Source organism: Eriocheir sinensis, chromosome 18 (assembly GCF_024679095.1).
Source record: "Eriocheir sinensis breed Jianghai 21 chromosome 18, ASM2467909v1, whole genome shotgun sequence".
Lineage (NCBI taxonomy): Eukaryota > Metazoa > Arthropoda > Malacostraca > Decapoda > Varunidae > Eriocheir > Eriocheir sinensis.
Genome location: NC_066526.1, coordinates 4,980,004 through 4,998,397, shown reverse-complemented (window position 1 = coordinate 4,998,397; position 18,394 = coordinate 4,980,004). Strand labels below are relative to the sequence as shown.

General features: G+C 44.9%; 1 protein-coding gene across 3 annotated transcripts in view; it reads left to right on the top strand.

Moving 5' to 3' along the window:
* LOC127000245 (probable glutamate receptor) overlaps positions 1-18,394 on the top strand; it is a 188,175-nt gene that overhangs the window by 36,588 nt on the left and 133,193 nt on the right. For 2 of the 3 annotated variants that reach the window (XM_050863697.1, XM_050863694.1), the window contains exon 3: positions 1,989-2,148. In XM_050863697.1, coding sequence (XP_050719654.1) covers positions 2,027-2,148 — 122 coding nt within the window. In that variant the 5' untranslated portion in view covers positions 1,989-2,026. Of the gene's footprint in view, positions 1-1,988; positions 2,149-18,394 lie in introns of those variants that run through there. The other variant, XM_050863695.1, reaches the window with a different exon arrangement.

The following is an 18,394-nucleotide window of genomic DNA, read 5'->3' as shown; positions in this document are numbered from 1 at the left end:
TAGCAATTTCGGGCGAGTCTGTTCCCTTAAGATTTGTATGAAAATTATCCTCCCAAAACGAAATCCCAGACCAAGGAGGGGAAGTAAAGTGTCTAGTGGAAGAAGGAGGAGGAGGAGGAGGAGGAGGAGGAAGGAGGAGGGAGGCAGAGGAAGACGGTTGGATGGAAAGGGGCGCTGTTTTATTTTGCTGCCCAAGTTAAGTTTAGTCTCCCCATGACGACCTTGGTTGCGCCGAGGTCGTCCTTCTTGTCTGTATTCTTCGGCGCCACCCTTCCCCCCCTCCCCCAATCCCCCCTTCCTCTCCTCCCCCCCCCCTCCTTCTTCCTGCACTTCCTTCTTTCTTTCTTTCTTCCATCTCATTTCTTCCCTTCCTCTCCCTTTCCGATTCGATTTTCATCCATCTTTACCTCCTTCTCTTATTCATTTTCTTCCTGTCCCTCCTCCTCCCTGTTCTCCCTTCTTTCCCTCCTCCTTCCTTCGATCTAACTCCTTTCTCTCCAATTCGATCCTCATCCTTCTCCTCGACCTCCTCCTCCTTCTCTTCCTCGTTCTTCTTTTGTCTCTTCTTTTCTTCTCCTTTCCTCACCCTCCCCCTTTCCTCCCCCTTCTTTACCTCCTCCTCCTATCTTATTCTCTTCCTCTCCAATCCGATTTTCATCCCTCTCCTTCTCGACTTCCTCTTCCTCGTTTTTCCCCAGTCCTCCTTCCCTCCTTCCTCTCCTTTCCTTCTCTCCACTTGTCAATTCATTCCTCCGGCTCTCATTCCTCCTTTCCTCGACATCATCCTCATTCTTCACCCACCAGCACGCCTATACTTCCCACCCCATCTCTCCTCTCTCCTCTTCAATCCCCTATTTATTCCTCTCCCTTGTCCTTCACCCACCTAGAAATCGAGCATACAGGGTACTGGGTTTTATTTCAAGGAGCGTAAGCAACAGAAGTGCCGAAGTCTTCCTCAAACTATATTTAGCATTAGTTAGACCTCATCTTGATTATGCGGTTCAGTTCTGGTCACCTTACTATAGAATGGATATAAAAATGTTAGAATCGGTGCAGAGGAGGATGACTAAGATGATTCAGGGGTTAAGAAACTTGCCATACGAGGAAAGACTCAAACAGTTGAACTTGCATTCTCTAGAAAGGCGAAGGGTGCGTGGAGACATGATCGAGGTTTATAAATGGATGAAGGGCTTTAACGAGGGGGATATTCAATAAGGTTCTGTTGGAAAGAGAACCGGGTAGGACACGAAGTAATGGGTTTAAACTGGATAAATTCAGATTCAACCGGGATATAGGCATAAATTTGTTTACTAATAGAGTGGTGGATGAGTGGAACAGGCTGAGCAGTCATGTGGTGAGTGCCAATACAATTGTCGCATTCAAAAATAGATTAGATAAATCAGTGTCACTGGATAAATTCATGGACAGCGATATTAGGTGGGGTTAAATTCACGTGAGCTTAGGTTCAAAGGAGCTGCCTTGTACAGGCCTACCGGCCTCTTGCAGACTCCTACGTTCTTATGTTCTATACCATTATCATTATCATCCCCATCTCCTCCTCCTTCCCTTCAGCTCTCCTCCTCTTCCCTCCCTTTTCTCCCATTCTACCTCCATGCTCTCTTCAATCCCCTATTTCTTTACTATTCCCCATTTCTTCCTCCTCCTCGCCCTCCATTCACCTTTACCTTCCCCTCCTAATCATCATTCGAATCTCCTCGTCTTCTCTCTCTTTTCCGAAGTCTCCTATTTCTTTCGCGTCTTCGTCCTTCACCAACCTTGCACACCTCTCTCCTCCTCCTTCCCCCCTCCTCCTCCTCCCCCCTCCTCCTCTTCCCCCCTCCTCCTCTTCCCTTCATCCCTTCTCCCCCTCCTTTCCTCTCAGCCCTCGTTCAGAATATTTGTCCACGTCCTGTTGCGGGGCGGAGAGGCGCCATCAACACGTGGGTTGGCAAGGAGGTGACACACGTCGTTCTTCGTATTCCCATCAGGAGCAGTAGCGACACGGCGCCGCCACGAGGAGTATGTGATGAGCAAGGAACCCGCTGCCCCCCAACCCCCCTCATCCTCGCCCCCCCCGCACATCCTCGCCCCCCTTACACCAGGCCGCGACGTCACTCTGCATTTGATGATGTCACTGGATGCTGCGGGGTGAGTACAGCCGGCATGGTTTGTTGTTATTATTGTTATTGTTTACGTTAGAGGCAGACCAAGACAAGAATAAGAACATGTCTGCAACGCGTGGCCGCCAAGACGACAAGACAGACAGCCCAAAGAAGACGCATCAAATATAGGCCCAAAAGTGTCTTGATTTACTCTTTGATACTGTTGATGATGAGGAGGATTATGGTGATGTTGATGATGTTAATTTTTGTGGGGGTGGTGTGGGTTTGGGGGGAAAGGGGGAGAGGAGGCGGTGGGAGGGGGCAGTTTGTGTGTGTGTGTGTGCGTGACGTGTTGAACCCTCCACCACCATCGCCACCACCACCGCCGCCGCTCCGTCATCATTCGTTCCGGCGGAGTAAAATCTGTCGAGTGAGCGGAATATTTATTGGAAGGACTTCAGATAAACATTAAAGGCCCGCCGCGCCGCCCCCTGATTACCTAATGGCGCGGTGACGTCACTGAGGTTGGAGCAAGTCTATATTTCGGTGTCGTTATGTCTCGTGTTTTCATATGTCGCGTGTGGTGCCTGCTGTCCCTCCCGCCCTCCCTCTTGTCTGGCTTTCCCGTCTTTCCCGTGGCTGTTTCTTCCTTTCCTTGTTTGCTTCTCCCCTCCTCTCCCTTTCCCTTGCCTACTCTTTCCTTCCTTTACCTTCCCTGTTCCTCCCTTCCTTCCTTTACCTTCCCTGTTCCTCCCTTCCTTCCTTTACCTTCCCTGTTCCTCCCTTCCTTCCCTTCCCTTTCCTTTCCCTTCCCTTCCTTCCTTCCCTTCCTTTGCCTTCCTTTCACCTGTGCCTTCCTTTCCCTTCCATATCTTGCTTTCTTCTTTCTTCTCCTTTACCTGCTGTCCCTCGTTCATTCTTTTCCGCCCCTTCCCCATGGCTGCCCCTTCCTCCCCTGGCTGTTTCTTCCTTTCCTTTTCTGTCCCTTCCTTCCCTTCCTTGGCTTCTTTCATCCTTCCATTGCCAGTCTCTCGTGCCCACGTACCTTCCTTTAACTCCCTTCCCTTGTCTGTTCCTTCTTTCCCTTGCCTATTCTTCCCTTCCCTTTTCCTGCAGTTTCTCGTGCCTCATTCTCCCTCCCTTCCCTTTGCTGCCCCTCTTTTCCTTTCCCTCGTCTACCGTCACAAACATCTCCTTCACTCACTACCTTCACCCTTATCACCCTCTTTCCCTCAATCCTTTATATCCCCTTTCCTTCCCTTATCTAACTGCCTCTTTCTTTCCCATTTCTATTCTACCACAAGCACCACTACTACTACTACTACTACTACTACTACTACTACTACTACTACTACTACTACTACTACTTCTCTCACTACCATCACCTGCGTCACTTTTTTTTTCTTTCTGTTCATCATGTTTTCCTTCCCCCGTTCTCTTTATTCCATCTCCATCCTTTTCTCTTCCTTCGCCACCGTCACAAAAAAACTACTTCCCTCCTTCTCTCCATCATCACCATACCTTTCCTACACTCCTTTCCCTATCTTTCCCATACACCATCAACATCACCATTTTTCCCTCATCAACTTCCCCTTCTCATGCATCCCCACCACCCCCATAACACACCATCACCACTATACAACAACCTCACCCCCTCACCCCTACCCACCACCATCACCACCACCACCACTACCGCCGCCGCCACCAGTCGCCATCGGAGCCATAAAATTTCTGCTCGCTCACCTGTAATTAGCATGGCGGACTTACCTGCCCCGCGAGTCACCAGGAATATGAACGGCGTCCTCCTCAACGGCCTCCAGCACACGCCGTAGGGAGGAGGAGGAGGAGGAGGAGGAGGGGGGTGTTAGGTTTTGTTTGTATGTTTCTGTTATCCTCTCTCTCTGTCTCTCTCTCTCTCTCTCTCTCTCTCTCTCTCTCTCTCTCTCTCTCTCTCTCTCTCTCTCTCTCCGCCTTTTTCTGGTTTGTTTTCATGTCCAATTATATTTTTCCTCTCGCTATCCGCCACATTTTTCTCTCGTTTATTCTCGCTTGTCGTCCTTTTCTTCTTCTTTTATATTGTTTTCTTTCCTCGTCGTTTTTCTTCTTGATCCTCCTCCTCCTCCTCTTCCTCGTGTATCTTCGTTCTGTCTGTCTTTCTTTTATCGTTTTCATTCTCTCTTTTCAGTGTCGATTTTTACTTCCGCTTCTTTTTTTGGGGGGTATCATTCATAGTTTTTATTTTTTTATTTTCATTGTTGGGGATCTCGTCAAATATTTGGAATTTCCAGTGTCTGTCTATCTGTCTGTCTGTGTCTCGTTCTGTTTGTTCCCTTTCCAAATTCCCATCATTTCACGTTCCTTTTATCCCCCTCCTCTTTTTTCCCTTCCCTTCCTTTCATCCTTTTGCTTCTCTTTTTGCTCTGCTTTTCTTACTCTCTTCCCTCTCCCTTTGTTTCTTCTTCTGCCGCATGTCTCTCCCTCTTCTGTCTTCCTGTATCTCCTTCCTGTACCTCTCTCTCTCCTTATCTTTTTTTTCCATATCGTGTGGTCATATTATTTTCAGCTTTCCTCTTCTCTTCCTTCCTCCTACTTATCCTTTTTTTCCTCATTTTCCTCCCGGTTTTCATGCTCCTCATTCCTCTTCCCTTCCTCTTCCTCCTGTTTCTCCCTCTTTTTCCAAACTTTCATCTGATGTGTTTCTTTTCGATTCCCATTCTGTCCCTTTTTCTACTTTCGTTTCTGTCTATATTCCCGTTCCTTTCCTTCCTGCTTCTTTATCTTTCCCCTGGTCTTCCTTTCTCTTACCCTCGTTTCTATCTATATTCCCTTTCCTTTCCCTCCTGCTTCTTTCTCTCTTTCCCCCTTGTCTTCCTTTCTCGTATCCTTCTCCTCCTCCTTCTCCTGTTTATCTCTCCTTCCCAGCTGATAAGTTGCCTCCCTTCACTTCTCATTCTTCTTCTGCTTCTGTGTACTTGCTTGTTCATCTTTCTCCTGCTTTCTCTCTTTCACCTGTTCTGCATTTCCTCCTCCTCCTCCTCCTCCTCCTCCTCCATTCCTCTCCTGTTTCTCTTTTATATTCCTGTCACTCTCTCCTATTTTTTTTCCCCTCCTGTTCTTTCTTCCTCTACCTCTCCTTTTCCTTCTGTTTCTCCCTTTTGCCACCTTATGTCTACTTTCGCTTCTCATTCTTCTCCTTCCCTATATATTCCTGTTCCTTTCTCCCCTGCTTCTTTCTCTCCTTTCTCTTGTTTCTTCCTCTCCTCCTCCTTCTCCTTCTGCTTCTCTCTGTATATACCCTGTTCCCCTCTATCCCTCTTCGTTAATCCCTCTTCTGTTTCTTTCATTTTTTTCTCCTTCTCTTTCTCCTCCTCCTTCTGCTTCTCTCTATATATACCCTGTTCCCCTCTATCCCTCTTCATTAATCCCTCTCCTGTTTCTCTCTTTCTCCTATTCTTCTTCCTCCTTATCTTTCTCCTGTTCCTCCTTCGCTCCTGGTCTGGGTTGTCGGGGCTGCCAGGACCGTCCACACTCGCGCCCCTCGACATGCGCCTCGCGTCTGCGCCTCAACAAGCGGACGCACGACGCATAACACGGCCGCCCTCAGCATTGGCAGGCCTTTGATATGCACCGTCCCCTCCCCCGACGCTCTTCATCACCCTGATATACTACGACTACTGCTGATGATGACACAGATGATGACCCCGACGTGACCCCCCCTTATACCCTTCCTCCAGACCCCGCCATCACCCTGATATAGTACGACTTCTGCTGATGATGACGCTGATGATGACCCCGACGTGACCTCCCCCCCCTATACCCTTCCCCCAGACCCCGCCAATCACTGCCCCCCCCTTCCTCCCTCTTTGTGTTCCGCCCCTCTCTACCCGCCCTTCTTTTTTTCCCCCTTCCTGTGTCTTCTAATTCATAACAGTATTCCTTGACGCGAAGAAACAGATCAACAGACAGACAGACAGACAGACAGACATTTCAAAAGCCATCAAATTCTCTAACCTCGTGTGGCAAATTGTTCACTTATATGCGACTGAAAACAAGACCATTTCGCTAACGTGACGGGAAAAAGTTAACCAAACCCTCATGTATTTAGTAATGGTGATGATGGTGATAGGGATGGTGATGGTGGAGGTGATAGTGATTGTGCTGTTGTTGTTTTTTGCAGTAAATATCACAAGGCCAATAATCAAAGGAAAAAAAAAGACGACTAATTCGCTGCTGCTGTAAAAGTAAATAGGAGTGATTAGAGGAGAGGTCAGTTACGGATGGTGGTGGTGCTGGTGGTGGTGGTGGTGGTTGTGAGAGTGGTGGTGTTGGGAGGATTGGTAGCAGGGGTGGTGGGTGGCAGTGACAGTGGTGATGGTAGGTTGTGGCGGTGGTGGTGATGGCAGTTGTGGTGGTAGGCGGTGATGGTGGTTGTGGCGCCAGTGGTGATGGTGGTCGTGGCGCCAGTGGTGATGGTGGTGGTGGTGGTAGTGGTAGTGGTGGTGGTGGTGGTTCTGTGGTGCTACTGCTGCTGCATACCTCCACTTGTTCTCCAAATAAGGATAAACTCAAGCCTTACCACGACATGCTAGTTGGACAACTCTCTCTCTCTCTCTCTCTCTCTCTCTCTCTCTCTCTCTCTCTCTCTCTCTCTCTCTCTCTCTCTCTCTCTCTCTCTCTCTCTCTCTCTCTCTCTCTCTCTCTCTCTCTCTCTCTCTCTCTCTCTCTCTCTCTCTCTCTCTCTCTCTCTCTCTCTCTCTCTCTCTCTCTCTCTCTCTCTCTCTCTCTCTCTCTCTCTCTCTCTCTCTCTCTCTCTCTCTCTCTCTCTCTCTCCCCCTCTCCTCCTCTCTCTCTCTCTCCCTCTCTCTTATCCCCCCCTCGCCATCCCCCATCTCTCTTTGATCCGCCTCACCGTCACCTCTCTCACTGATCCGCCAAAATCCTCCATCTCTCTCCCTTCTCTCTCTGATATTCCCTCCCCTCATCTCTCTCTCCCTCGCTCCATCCCCTCTCTCTCTGATTCCCTCCATCTTTCTCTCCTTCCCTCCCTCTCCCTCTCTGACACCTGTACCTCCTGGCTCTCCTTTCCTCTCCCAACACCTGCAATCAATCGTCGCAGGTGCAAAGTTGCAGATGCACGGTTTTTAACAGGTGTACAATTGCGTGTGTGTGTGTGTGTGTGCTAATTTTTGTTTTATTTGTTTGGTTTGTTTGTTGTTTTTTTGTATTCTTGTTCTTTTGTTTTTGTTTGTTGTTTTCTTTTTGTTTTTCCTTCGTCTTTGAGTAGGTAGGGAAACAGATGCCTCCCTTCATGTCTCCTCTCAAGGTCACTCGAATCAGGGGGAAAGAAAATGCTTGGGTCGAAGTGGAGTTCTCATTTGTATGTTGTCAATGACTCCGAGGGGCACAAGGGCTGATGGAAGGGAGTGGGAGGAAGAGGAGAGGAAATGTTGGTGGGTAGATGAGGGAGGAACAGAAAAAGAGGAAAAGGGGTTGTGAGGGGAAGATAATGAGTAAAGGTGCGTAGAGGAACAGAAAAAAAATGGGTAGAAAAGAGGAACAGGAAAATGACGACCAAAATATAATGGAAGGAAAGGTGTGAGAAGAAGAGAAAAAGAAGCGTAGGTGAACAGAGGGAGAGGGGAATAAGGGGTGGAAGAGAGAAAGAAGGGAATGAAAAGCAAGGAATAATGAGAGAGAGAGAGAGAGAGAGAGAGAGAGAGTTGGGGGGTAGAAGAAATTGGAAAAGAGAGGTGGAAAAGAAAGGAAGAGAAGGGAGAGGGGAAAATAGAGAGGAAAAGAAGAGCAAGTCGATAGAAGAAGAGGGACGGGAAGAGTGGAAAAAAAGTGAAGGAAAAGGGAAAAAAAGAAAAAAGGAGAGAAGGAAGTTCGTAGGTAAGAAAAAGAAGGGAAATTCGAGAAGATAACAAGGGGAAAGTAATTAGGATACAAGAGAGGGGAAAAAGAGAGAGGAAGTAGGTAGAAAAGGATAGGTAAAAAGAGGAATTGAGTAGAAATAATGAAACAAAGAAGAAAGCGGAGAGACTGCAAGAGAAGAAGATGAAAAGGAGAAAAAGAAGGAGAAACAGATAAAAAAATATACACGTAATGGAAAAAATAGGCAGCAAATGGGAGAGAACGAGTAAAAAAGAGATAATTGGGAGAACACCGGGTGGGAAATTGAGGAGATAAATGGAAATTGGAGAAGAGGAGGAGGAGGAGAGAGAGCTGGTGGAAGGATGGAGGAGGGAGGGAATGGATGAGGGAGGGAGGTGAAGGAGAGGAGGAAGGAGGTGGATAAATTGAGTGAGTGGAGAGAGAGGGGAGATAGAGAGGGGAAGAGAAGCACCATGGCCGAGAGAGAGAGAGAGAGAGAGAGAGTGTAAAGTGAATTAAAAGCAAGAATTAGACTGTAAGAAATTCAAATAGCAAAGGTAACAAAGAGGAAATCAGTTACTTTCGCCCACAAAGGTTTCAAAGAGGAGAAGGAAGAGGAGGAGGAGGAGGAGGAGGAGGAGAAGGAGAAGAAGTAAGACTGCAAAACGTGTGAGAAAGTATAAACGAGAAGAAAAAAATAAAAGAATACCATCGAGAGAGAGAGAATGAATATATGAGGGTATAATGTGACGGATTGTTCAGAGAGAAATTTTACAGATTGTAGAATATTGAAGGTGAAGGATATCGTAAAAGATGGACACGTGGCAGAGAGAGAGAGAGAACGAGAGAGAGAGAGAGAGAGAGAGAGAACGAGAGAGAGGAAAGGATAGAAGAAAGGCGTACACATTACAAACACATTTAAACACAGAAACAAATGCCTGAAAGAGAGAGAGAGAGAGAGGTGAGAGGTGAGGGGTAAGATGATAGGGAAGAGCAAAGGTCACGTGATGTAATGAAGAGGGGAAGACGATGAAGGAGAAGGAGAAAGAAAGAAGAAAATATAAATAAGGAGATGATTAGACGAGAGAGAGAGACACACACACACACACACACACACACGCACACACGCACATGCACACACTTATCTTATCCTGTTAACGAATGAAAATAAAATAAAACTAAAGTGTCATAATAAAGTCGAGTGTTTAGAGGACAGCTGAGATTTAGATGAGCTGAGCGTTGATATTGGTGATGATGGTGATGATGGTGGTGATGATGGTGGTGGGGGTGTTGGTCGTGACGGGCGTGGTCATGGTCGTGATGGTGGTGGTGGTAGTGATGTTGTTGTTGGTGATGGTGGTGGTCGTGAGAAGAATGGTGATTAGGTCGTGAAGGGACGTGACGAAGGGATGAAAAGATGATGGTGGTTCAGACAGACAGAGAGACAGACACAGACAGACAGACAGACAGAGACAAACAGACAGACAGATAGATACAGACAGACAGACAGATGTAGATACTGAACGGGTGGGAGTGGAGTGAATAAATGACAGGAATGAGGATGGAATAGATAATTAGGAGGGAAAGAAAATAGGAGGAAAGGCTGAGTGGAAAAAGAGGAGGAGGAAAAGTTGGAGAGGAAAAGACGAAATAAGAAAGAATAACAAGAAAACTACATTGAATATCTTAATTCAAGGACAAGAAAGTAATGTGAAAGCTCTGCAAATCATACACATAAAAAAAATGGAAATGAAAAAACTCAGAAGAAATGTAAAACGAACACTATACAGGAAAAGAGGGAATAGATATGATAGAGAGTGGAAGGCAGATAAAAATGGAATAAGAAAAGATAAAAGAAAATTAGATGTGGTAATAGAGAGGACAACAGAAGAGGATTAAGTGGAAAGAAAAGTGGATTTGCTTATATAGAGAAAGAGAAAAAAAGAATTAGAAGGAAGAAGGGGATAGAGACGAAAAAGGGATGTGGTAAGAGAAAGACAGAGAAGAGGATTAAGACGAACAGGGGAAGAGAAGAAAAGTGCACTTGGTAATATAGAGGAAGAGAGAAAAAGAGGATTAAAAAGAAGAGGGGACAGGGACGAAAAAGGGATGTGGTAAGAGAGAAAGACAGAGAAGAGGATTAAGACGAACAGGGGAAGAGAAGAAAAGTGCACTTGGTAATATAGAGGAAGAGAGAGAAAGGGGATTAAAATGAATAAGGGAAGAGAGGAATTTGGTAACAGAAAGAGGAAGAGAATTAAGAGGAATAAGAAAAGAGAGAAAAAAAGTGGATTTGGTAATTTAGAAAAGATTAAAGGAAGAAGGGAAGAGACAGAAAAGGGAAGTGATAATAGAAAGGAAGAGACAAAAGAAGAGGAAGAAATAATAAAGAAAAGAGAGTAAGAATTAATATGAGGTAAGTAATGGCAGTGAAGTGAGAGGTGCTTAGAGGAGGAACGAAAAATCACCAATTCAAAAAAGGGAAAGGAAAAATAGGCTGAAGGACTGAGAGACACCTTGTGAGAGTGTGAAGTGTATGTAGCACGAGGAGGAGGAGGAGGAAGAGTAGGAGGAGGAGGAGGAGGAGGAGGAGGCTGGCTAGTGCTTGGGCCTGAGGCAAGTGGTGAAGGAGGAGGAGGAGGAGGAGGAGGAGAAGAGAGGCATTAGACAGAAAGGAGAAGACACAAGAAAAATATAATGGGAAAAGAAGAACGAATAGGAGAGAAGAAGAGAAGATAAAGAAGGAGGAGGAGGACGAGGAGGAGGAGGAGGAGAAGGAGGAGGCGAAGCACGTGGTGATGGAATGAGGAGAGAGAGTGACAGGGAGATGAGGAGGGGGAGAAGAAGGAATGAGGGAGAAGGAGAAGGAGGAGAAGGAGGGGAGTAAGGGCCTTGGACTGGGGAGGAGGGAGGAAGGAAGAGAAGGGGGGCGGGGGGCGGGGGGCAAAGAGAGAGAGAGAGAGAGAGAGGAGAGAGAGGGAGAGAGGAAGAGGGAGGGGAAGCGTGTGGCATTGAGAGAGAGGGGGAGAAAGGGGAGGAGACTGGGGCGCATGCAACTGGGGAGAGGGTATGAGAGGGAGGGGGAGGGGGAGATAAGGGCATTGGGCAGGGGCAGGGGGGAAGGGGGCAGGAGCAGCTGTTGGCAGGGCAGGGTGGCGCCGGCGAACCTTCCGTCTGGCGTCCCTCTGTCGGAGCGCGCGACGGCGGTGCAACAGGACAAGTTCTCTGCGTCTTGCCCGCCCCGTCAACGCCCCGTCAATACCGTCAATATACCCCCTTGTCAATACAGCCGACCACCTTACCCCTGTCTATACCCCTGACCTCTGTACCACTGTATCCATACCGCAGTCAATTTCTGTCAATACCCTGTCAATACCCTTTTTTATACCCCTGTTAATACCGTGTCTATACTTCTGTCAATACCTCTGTCAACAGCTTGTCAATACCCCCTTGTCAATATGCCCACTGTCAAAATCCCTGTCAATACCCCAGACTTCTGTAACCCTGTCAAATACATCCACCCATACCCCAGTCAGTTTCTGTCAATACCCTGTCGATACATCCCCGTTCATACCCTGTCAATATACCCTCTGTCAATAACCCTGGAAATACCCCTGGCAATACCCCTGGCGTTACTCCTGTCAATTCCCATGTCAGTACCCTATCAATACCCTGTCAATACCCCTGTCAATACCCTGTCAATACCCTCTATACTCCTGTCAATACCCTCTCTATATCTCTATCAATACCCCTGTCAATACCCCTGTCAATACCATCTCTATACCCCTGTCAATACCCTCTCTATACCCCTATCACTACCCCTGTCAATACCCTGCCAAATAACCTATCCCTGTCAACCGTTTCCCTGTCAATTACAACCACGAATACCACCGTCAGTTTTCCTGTCTACTTTCTCCTGTCAGTTAGTACCCCATTAATACCCCTGTCAATACCACATCTTATCACTACCCCTGTCAACTGCATCCCTGTCAATAAGAACTTTCAACACCCCTGTCAGTTAGGCGCATCAGTTTCCCGTCAATTCTCCTGTCCACTTCACCCCTGTCAAATAAATCCATCAGTGGCCCCTTCAACATCACCCCTGTCCGTTACATCCCTCTGTACCCCTGTCAAGTCCCTCTCAACTCTATCTCTGTCATTGCAAACCACATCAACGCTAGCCCAGTCAATAGTATCTCCACGTTAATCTATCCTTCCTTTGCCACTCTGTCAATTTTACCCCGTCTATTCCTTCTTCATTGTCGATACGGCCCTGTCAATTTTACCCCGTCAAACCACCCCTATCATCCATTATCTCCTGTCGATCCCTTGCGCCGTCAGTCTATCACCCCTTCATTACTGTACCGCTTCAATCTTGCTTCTCCGTTACCCTTCCCCACGTCAACCTTGCCCTTTCACTGTTAACGCTACAATTCTCCCTCTGTACAAGGCTCTTCAGTATGGCCCTCCCTTGTCAAATTTACCTTTTCTATCCTTGCTTCCCCGTCAACAACCCTCCCCCCGCTGTCAGTTTGGTCCCCTTGTTAGGCCCCTTCCATACCCTTGTCAATTCAAAACTCCGTCAATCGTTGTGCCTTGGCGTTCGTTAGCTTGTCTCCCTGTCAAACATCCTCTGTCAACGCTGCTCCTTTTATCTTTTCCCCTTTCAATCGTGCCCTATCAACTTGACCTTCATCCTCTCCACCCTGTCACCTCCTTATTCTCCTCATTGCGTTGTGGTCTCCCTGTCAGTTTACACCTCGACACACCTATTACCGTCTCCCGGCCCCCCCCCCCCCCCCCTGCCGTCAACTCCTCCCCCTTGCTAGTGCTACCCTATTATCACCTACGCTACAAAACTCATTATCATCGTCACCCCTACCCCCCCTCCTCCTACCCCTTCCCCTACACCCCTGTTCCCCACCCCCTACCCCTAGTTCGTCTGTGTCCTTTAAAGAATAACATGCTAGTATTAAGCTCTCAACTCTTCCCTCCTCTTCCTCCTCCTCCTCCTCCTCCTCCTCCTCCTCCTCCTTCTCCGCCGTCGCCGTCTCCTCCTCCTCCTCCTCCGCCGCTTCCCTTGGTACATGCACACTACGCCAACGCCAAAGCACACACACACACACACACACACACACACACACACACATACCGCCATCCCTCCTCGCTCCCCCCCTCACATCCCCCTCCCAGAAACCTCAATCTACCACACACACACACACACACACGAGTCTTGTTTGCTCTCACGCCACGGCAATTAGACTCGTTTCTCGCCCTGACTGGCTGGCTCTCTTCCTGTCGCCCGTCACCCGTCTCATAATTCCTAAAGCGTCGACTTGTTTTTCGTGGGTCCTCGTGCGTAACACTTTGCCACTTTTCATCATCATTATCACCATCAGAGAGACAGACGGTCGCCGCGAGAAGAGAGGAGTGGGCAGGGTGTGTGTGTGTGTGTGTGTTATGTGTGTAAGTAAAAGCGAAAGAGGATTAAGTTACGTAACGTGAACTGAGAAAATATTGAAAGGAGAGGATAAAGGAAGGAAGGAAGGAAGGAAAAGAGAAAGATCAAAGCGTTACATAAGAGATAGGAAGAGGAAGAGGTAAGAGGAGTAGAGAGATAAAGAGAGAGGAAGGAAATTAAGGAAGTAAGAAGAGGGTAGGAGTAGAAATGAAGAGGGGAGGGGTGGAAGTTGAAGGATGAAAGAGAAGAAGAAAATCGGGAGAGAGGAGAGGAAGAGGCGAAAATGAAGGGAGGACAGAGAATAAAAGGAGAAGGAAGCGGAGGAGGAAAAGAAAGAGGAGGAGCAGAAGGTTCAAAGGAGGAAGTGAGGTAGAGAAAATTCAGGTAAAAGATGAGAGGTCGTGGGAAGGAGGAGAGGAAGAGGAAGTTGAAGAAGAAAAATATAAAGGAAAAATTGGAGATGAAGGAACAGGGAAAGAAAAAGAGTTAAGAGATAAGATGAAAGGAAACTGAGGGAAGGAAAAGGATGGAGAGAGAGATGGGAAGAAGAGTATGATAAAGAGGTAAAAGGAAAGATAATAGAAAAATATAGGAAAGGAAAGACGAGAGGAGATAAGTGTGGCAAAAGAGGAGATAATGAAGGAGAGGAAGGGAAGGGAAGGAAGAAGAGGCGTAAAGGATAAGAGGAGGGAAAGAGAGAGAGAGAGGGAAGACGAAATAGAAGATAAAGAGGGGAAGGAAGGGAAAAGAATAACGAGGAAGGCGAGGAAGAGAGGGGATAGAGAAAAGAAAGAGTTATTAGAGCAAATGAAAAACTGGGAAAAGGGGAAAGAAGGAGAAAATATGAAAGGGTAAGAAGAGAGAGAAAGTAAAAGGAGAGATGAAAAGAAACTAAAGGAAGAAGAAGGAAAGAGAGAAAGAAAACGAAAGGGAGAAGTGTGGCTAAAGAAGAGATAATGCGGAAAGGAAGAGAAGGGAGTGAAGAGGAAGGCAAGGAAAGGCAAGGAAGGAAGGGAGAGGGTGGGGAGGGCTAGAGTTGCTGACACCATTACAGCAGCGAGTGATGGACATTATCAGACTTTTAACTCTTGAAACGCGTCCAGGTGGGCAGGTGAGTGGCCTTACCTGACGTACCTGAACCCCCTACCCTCCCCGTAACTCCCCCCTCCCCCCTTTCAACTATATACAGGTAGACTGACGCAAGATCTACATTACCTTTGTTTCGTGTTGTGTTGTGTTGTGTTGTTAGTTCATGTTGTTTCTCTTGCTTATCGTTTTTCATTTTATTTTGTTTGTTCTTCATCCACTTATGTTTGTCTCCTCCTTTCCTCATCCATTTTTGTTTCCTCCTCATTTATCAGCCAATTTTGTTTGTTTATTATCCACTTTTGCTTGCCTCTCGTTCATCATCCAATTTTGTTTCCACTTCTTCATTTAGCATCCAGTTTCGTGTCTTTATCATCCACTATTTGTTTGTTTGTTTTATCATCCAGTTTTGTTTCTTTATCATCCACTATTTGTTTGTTTGTTTTCTTTATCATCCAGTTTCGTTTCTTTATCATCCACTATTTGTTTGTTTGTTTGTTTTATCATCCAGTTTTGTTTCTTTATCATCCACTATTTGTTTGCTTTTTTCTTTATCATCCAGTTTTGTTTCTTTATCATCCACTATTTGTTTGTTTGTTTTCTTTATCATCCAGTTTTGTTTCTTTATGATTCACTATTTGTTTGTTTGTTTTCTTTATCATCCAGTTTTGTTTCTTTATCATCCACTATTTGTTTGTTTGTTTTCTTTATCATCCAGTTTTGTTTCTTTATGATTCACTATTTGTTTGTTTGTTTTCTTTATCATCCAGTTTTGTTTCTTTATGATTCACTATTTGTTTGTTTGTTTTCTTTATATCCAGTTTTGTTTCTTTATGATTCACTATTTGTTTGTTTGTTTTCTTTATCATCCAGTTTTGTTTCTTTATCATCCACTATTTGTTTGTTTGTTTTCTTTATCATCCAGTTTTGTTTCTTTATGATTCACTATTTGTTTGTTTGTTTTCTTTATCATCCAGTTTAGTTTATGTATCATCCACTATTTGTTTGTTTGTTTTCTTTATCATCCAGTTTCGTTTCTTTATCATCCACTATTTGTTTGTTTGTTTTCTTTATCATCCAGTTTTGTTTCTCTATCATCCACTATTTGTTTGTTTGTTTTCTTTGTCATCCAGTTTCGTTTCTTTATCATCCACTATTTGTTTGCTTTTTTCTTTATCATCCAGTTTTGTTTCTTTATGATTCACTATTTGTTTGTTTGTTTTCTTTATCATCCAGTTTTGTTTCTTTATGATTCACTATTTGCTTGATTTTTTCTTTATCATCCAGTTTTGTTTCTTTATGATTCACTATTTGCTTGATTTTTTCTTTATCATCCAGTTTTGTTTCCTCCTTCATTCACCATCCAATATTGTTTCTTTATCATCCACTTTTGTTTTCTTCTCATTTATCATCCACTTTTGTTTTCTTCTCATTTATCATCCAATTTTGTTTCCTCTTCCTCATTTATCGTTGTTTTGTTTGTTTTCATCCATGTTTTGCTTCTTTTCATTCATCATCCAGCTTTGTTTCCTCCTCTTCATTTATTATCCAATTTTGTTTATCATCCACTTATTTCCTTCTCATTTACCATTCAATTTTGCTTGTTTATCATCCACTTTAGTTTTTCTTCTCATTTATCGTCCAATTCTGTTTCCTCCTCTTCATTCATCATCCAATTCTGTTTCCTCCTCTTCATTCATCATCCAATTCTGTTTCCTCCTCTTCATTTATCGTCCAATTCTGTTTCCTCCTCTTCATTTATCATCCAATTCTGTTTCCTCCTCTTCATTCATCATCCAATTCTGTTTCCTCCTCTTCATTTATCGTCCAATTCTGTTTCCTCCTCTTCATTTATCGTCCAATTCTGTTTCCTCCTCTTCATTTATCGTCCAATTCTGTTTCCTCCTCTTCATTCATCATCCAATTCTGTTTCCTCCTCTTCATTTATCATCCAATTCTGTTTCCTCCTCTTCATTCATCATCCAATTCTGTTTCCTCCTCTTCATTCATCATCCAATTCTGTTTCCTCCTCTTCATTTATCGTCCAATTCTGTTTCCTCCTCTTCATTCATCATCCAATTCTGTTTCCTCCTCTTCATTTATCGTCCAATTCTGTTTCCTCCTCTTCATTTATCATCCAATTCTGTTTCCTCCTCTTCATTCATCATCCAATTCTGTTTCCTCCTCTTCATTTATCATCCAATTCTGTTTCCTCCTCTTCATTTATCATCCAATTCTGTTTCAGTTACTTATTCTCAAGGTGGACAACAGACAGAGAGGCCGATGACCCTTCCCTTCGTCCTCTTTTTTGTTGTTTATTGATTGCGTCATCCGTTTTCTTCTCCAGGTAAACAGACAGATGTTGTTTACCTATATTTCCTCACTTATTGCCTCACGTTATTGCACTTTGTATTTATCACCTCTTTTCTTCTTTATTTATTCTCCTTTTTTTTCTTTTCCTTCATTTTCTTTTCCCTTTTTCTTTTCTCCTTTTTCCTTTATTTTCATTTTGTATCGCCTCAAGATGGTTTGATTTTTAGGCTTTTTTAATTAGTGTGTTGTTAATATTCCTCTTCATATTGTGTCTAGGTATTTTTTTCATTATTATTATCAGTAGTAGTAGTAATAGTAATAGTAGTAGTAGGAGGAGGAGGAGTATCATTATTATCATCCTTACAACCATGATCACATACTATCATCGTTATTAAGAGCGTGAGTGACATGTTTCATTTTTTTTTTTAATCCCAGGACGCCAAAATAAAGAAAAAATAAACACTGACTGACGCGACTCTTCACTCTATTAATTCACTCGTTGTTTTCTCCTCCTATAAAAATGTACGACGTCCGCAGCGCTCCTGTGTGTGTGTGTGTGTGTGTGTGTGTGTGTGTGTGTGTGTGTGTGTGTGTGTGTGTGTGTGGAATAGCAAGCTTATTTGTCTATGTATGCTAATCGCGCGTGTGTGTACTCTTGTTGGCCTTGTCATGTAAGTACTTAACTATGCATGTATGTATCTTATGATGTCTATATGTGTGTGTGCGTGTGTGTCTGTGTGTCTGTGTGTCTGTGTGTGTGTGTGTGTGTGTGTGTGTGTGTGTGTGTGTGTGTGTGTGTGTGTGTGTGTTAATATGGCGCGTAAGCTAACACAATCATTCACTTATTTTCTCATTTATTTATCTCTTCACAGCCCTTTAGGTCGTGTATTTATTTTCGCACGCTCGGATATTGGCTCACGTTTATCTGTTTTATCATAGCTGTATTATTTATAGGACGGCGGTATTTATTATTGCTGGGGCCTTTTCTGCTATCTGTCCATCGCCTGTCCGACGCTGGATGTTAATTAGAACCTCCCAGCCTGCCCCACTTTTCCTTCCTCTCTCTCTCTCTCTCTCTCTCTCTCTCTCTCTCTCTCTCTCTCTCTCTCTCTCTCTCTCTCTCTCTCTCTCTCTCTCTCTCTCTCTCTCTCTCTCTCTCTCTCTCTCTCTCTCTCTCTCTCTCTCTCTCTCTCTCTCTCTCTCTCTCTCTCTCTCTCTCTCTCTCTCTCTCTCTCTCGCATTGTTTCCTTCTTATCTTCGTCCTCCTTTCGCTTTCTTTGTTCTGCTTTCCCATTCTTCATTCCTCTCTTTCTTCTCTCATTTTTTTTCTTCATTTTATCGTCCAAGCAAAAGGCGCCGATGAACACACACACACACACACACACACACACACACTCACACTCACACACACACACACACACACACACCGTTGCGACTTTTGACACTTAAATGGTTTGTTTGTGTATAAGAGAAGCCGCCAATTTACCTTCACACAAATTAGCCGCTTCTTCTTCCTTCATCCTCTCCGTCCGCCTTCGCTTTGATTCCGCGTCCGTTG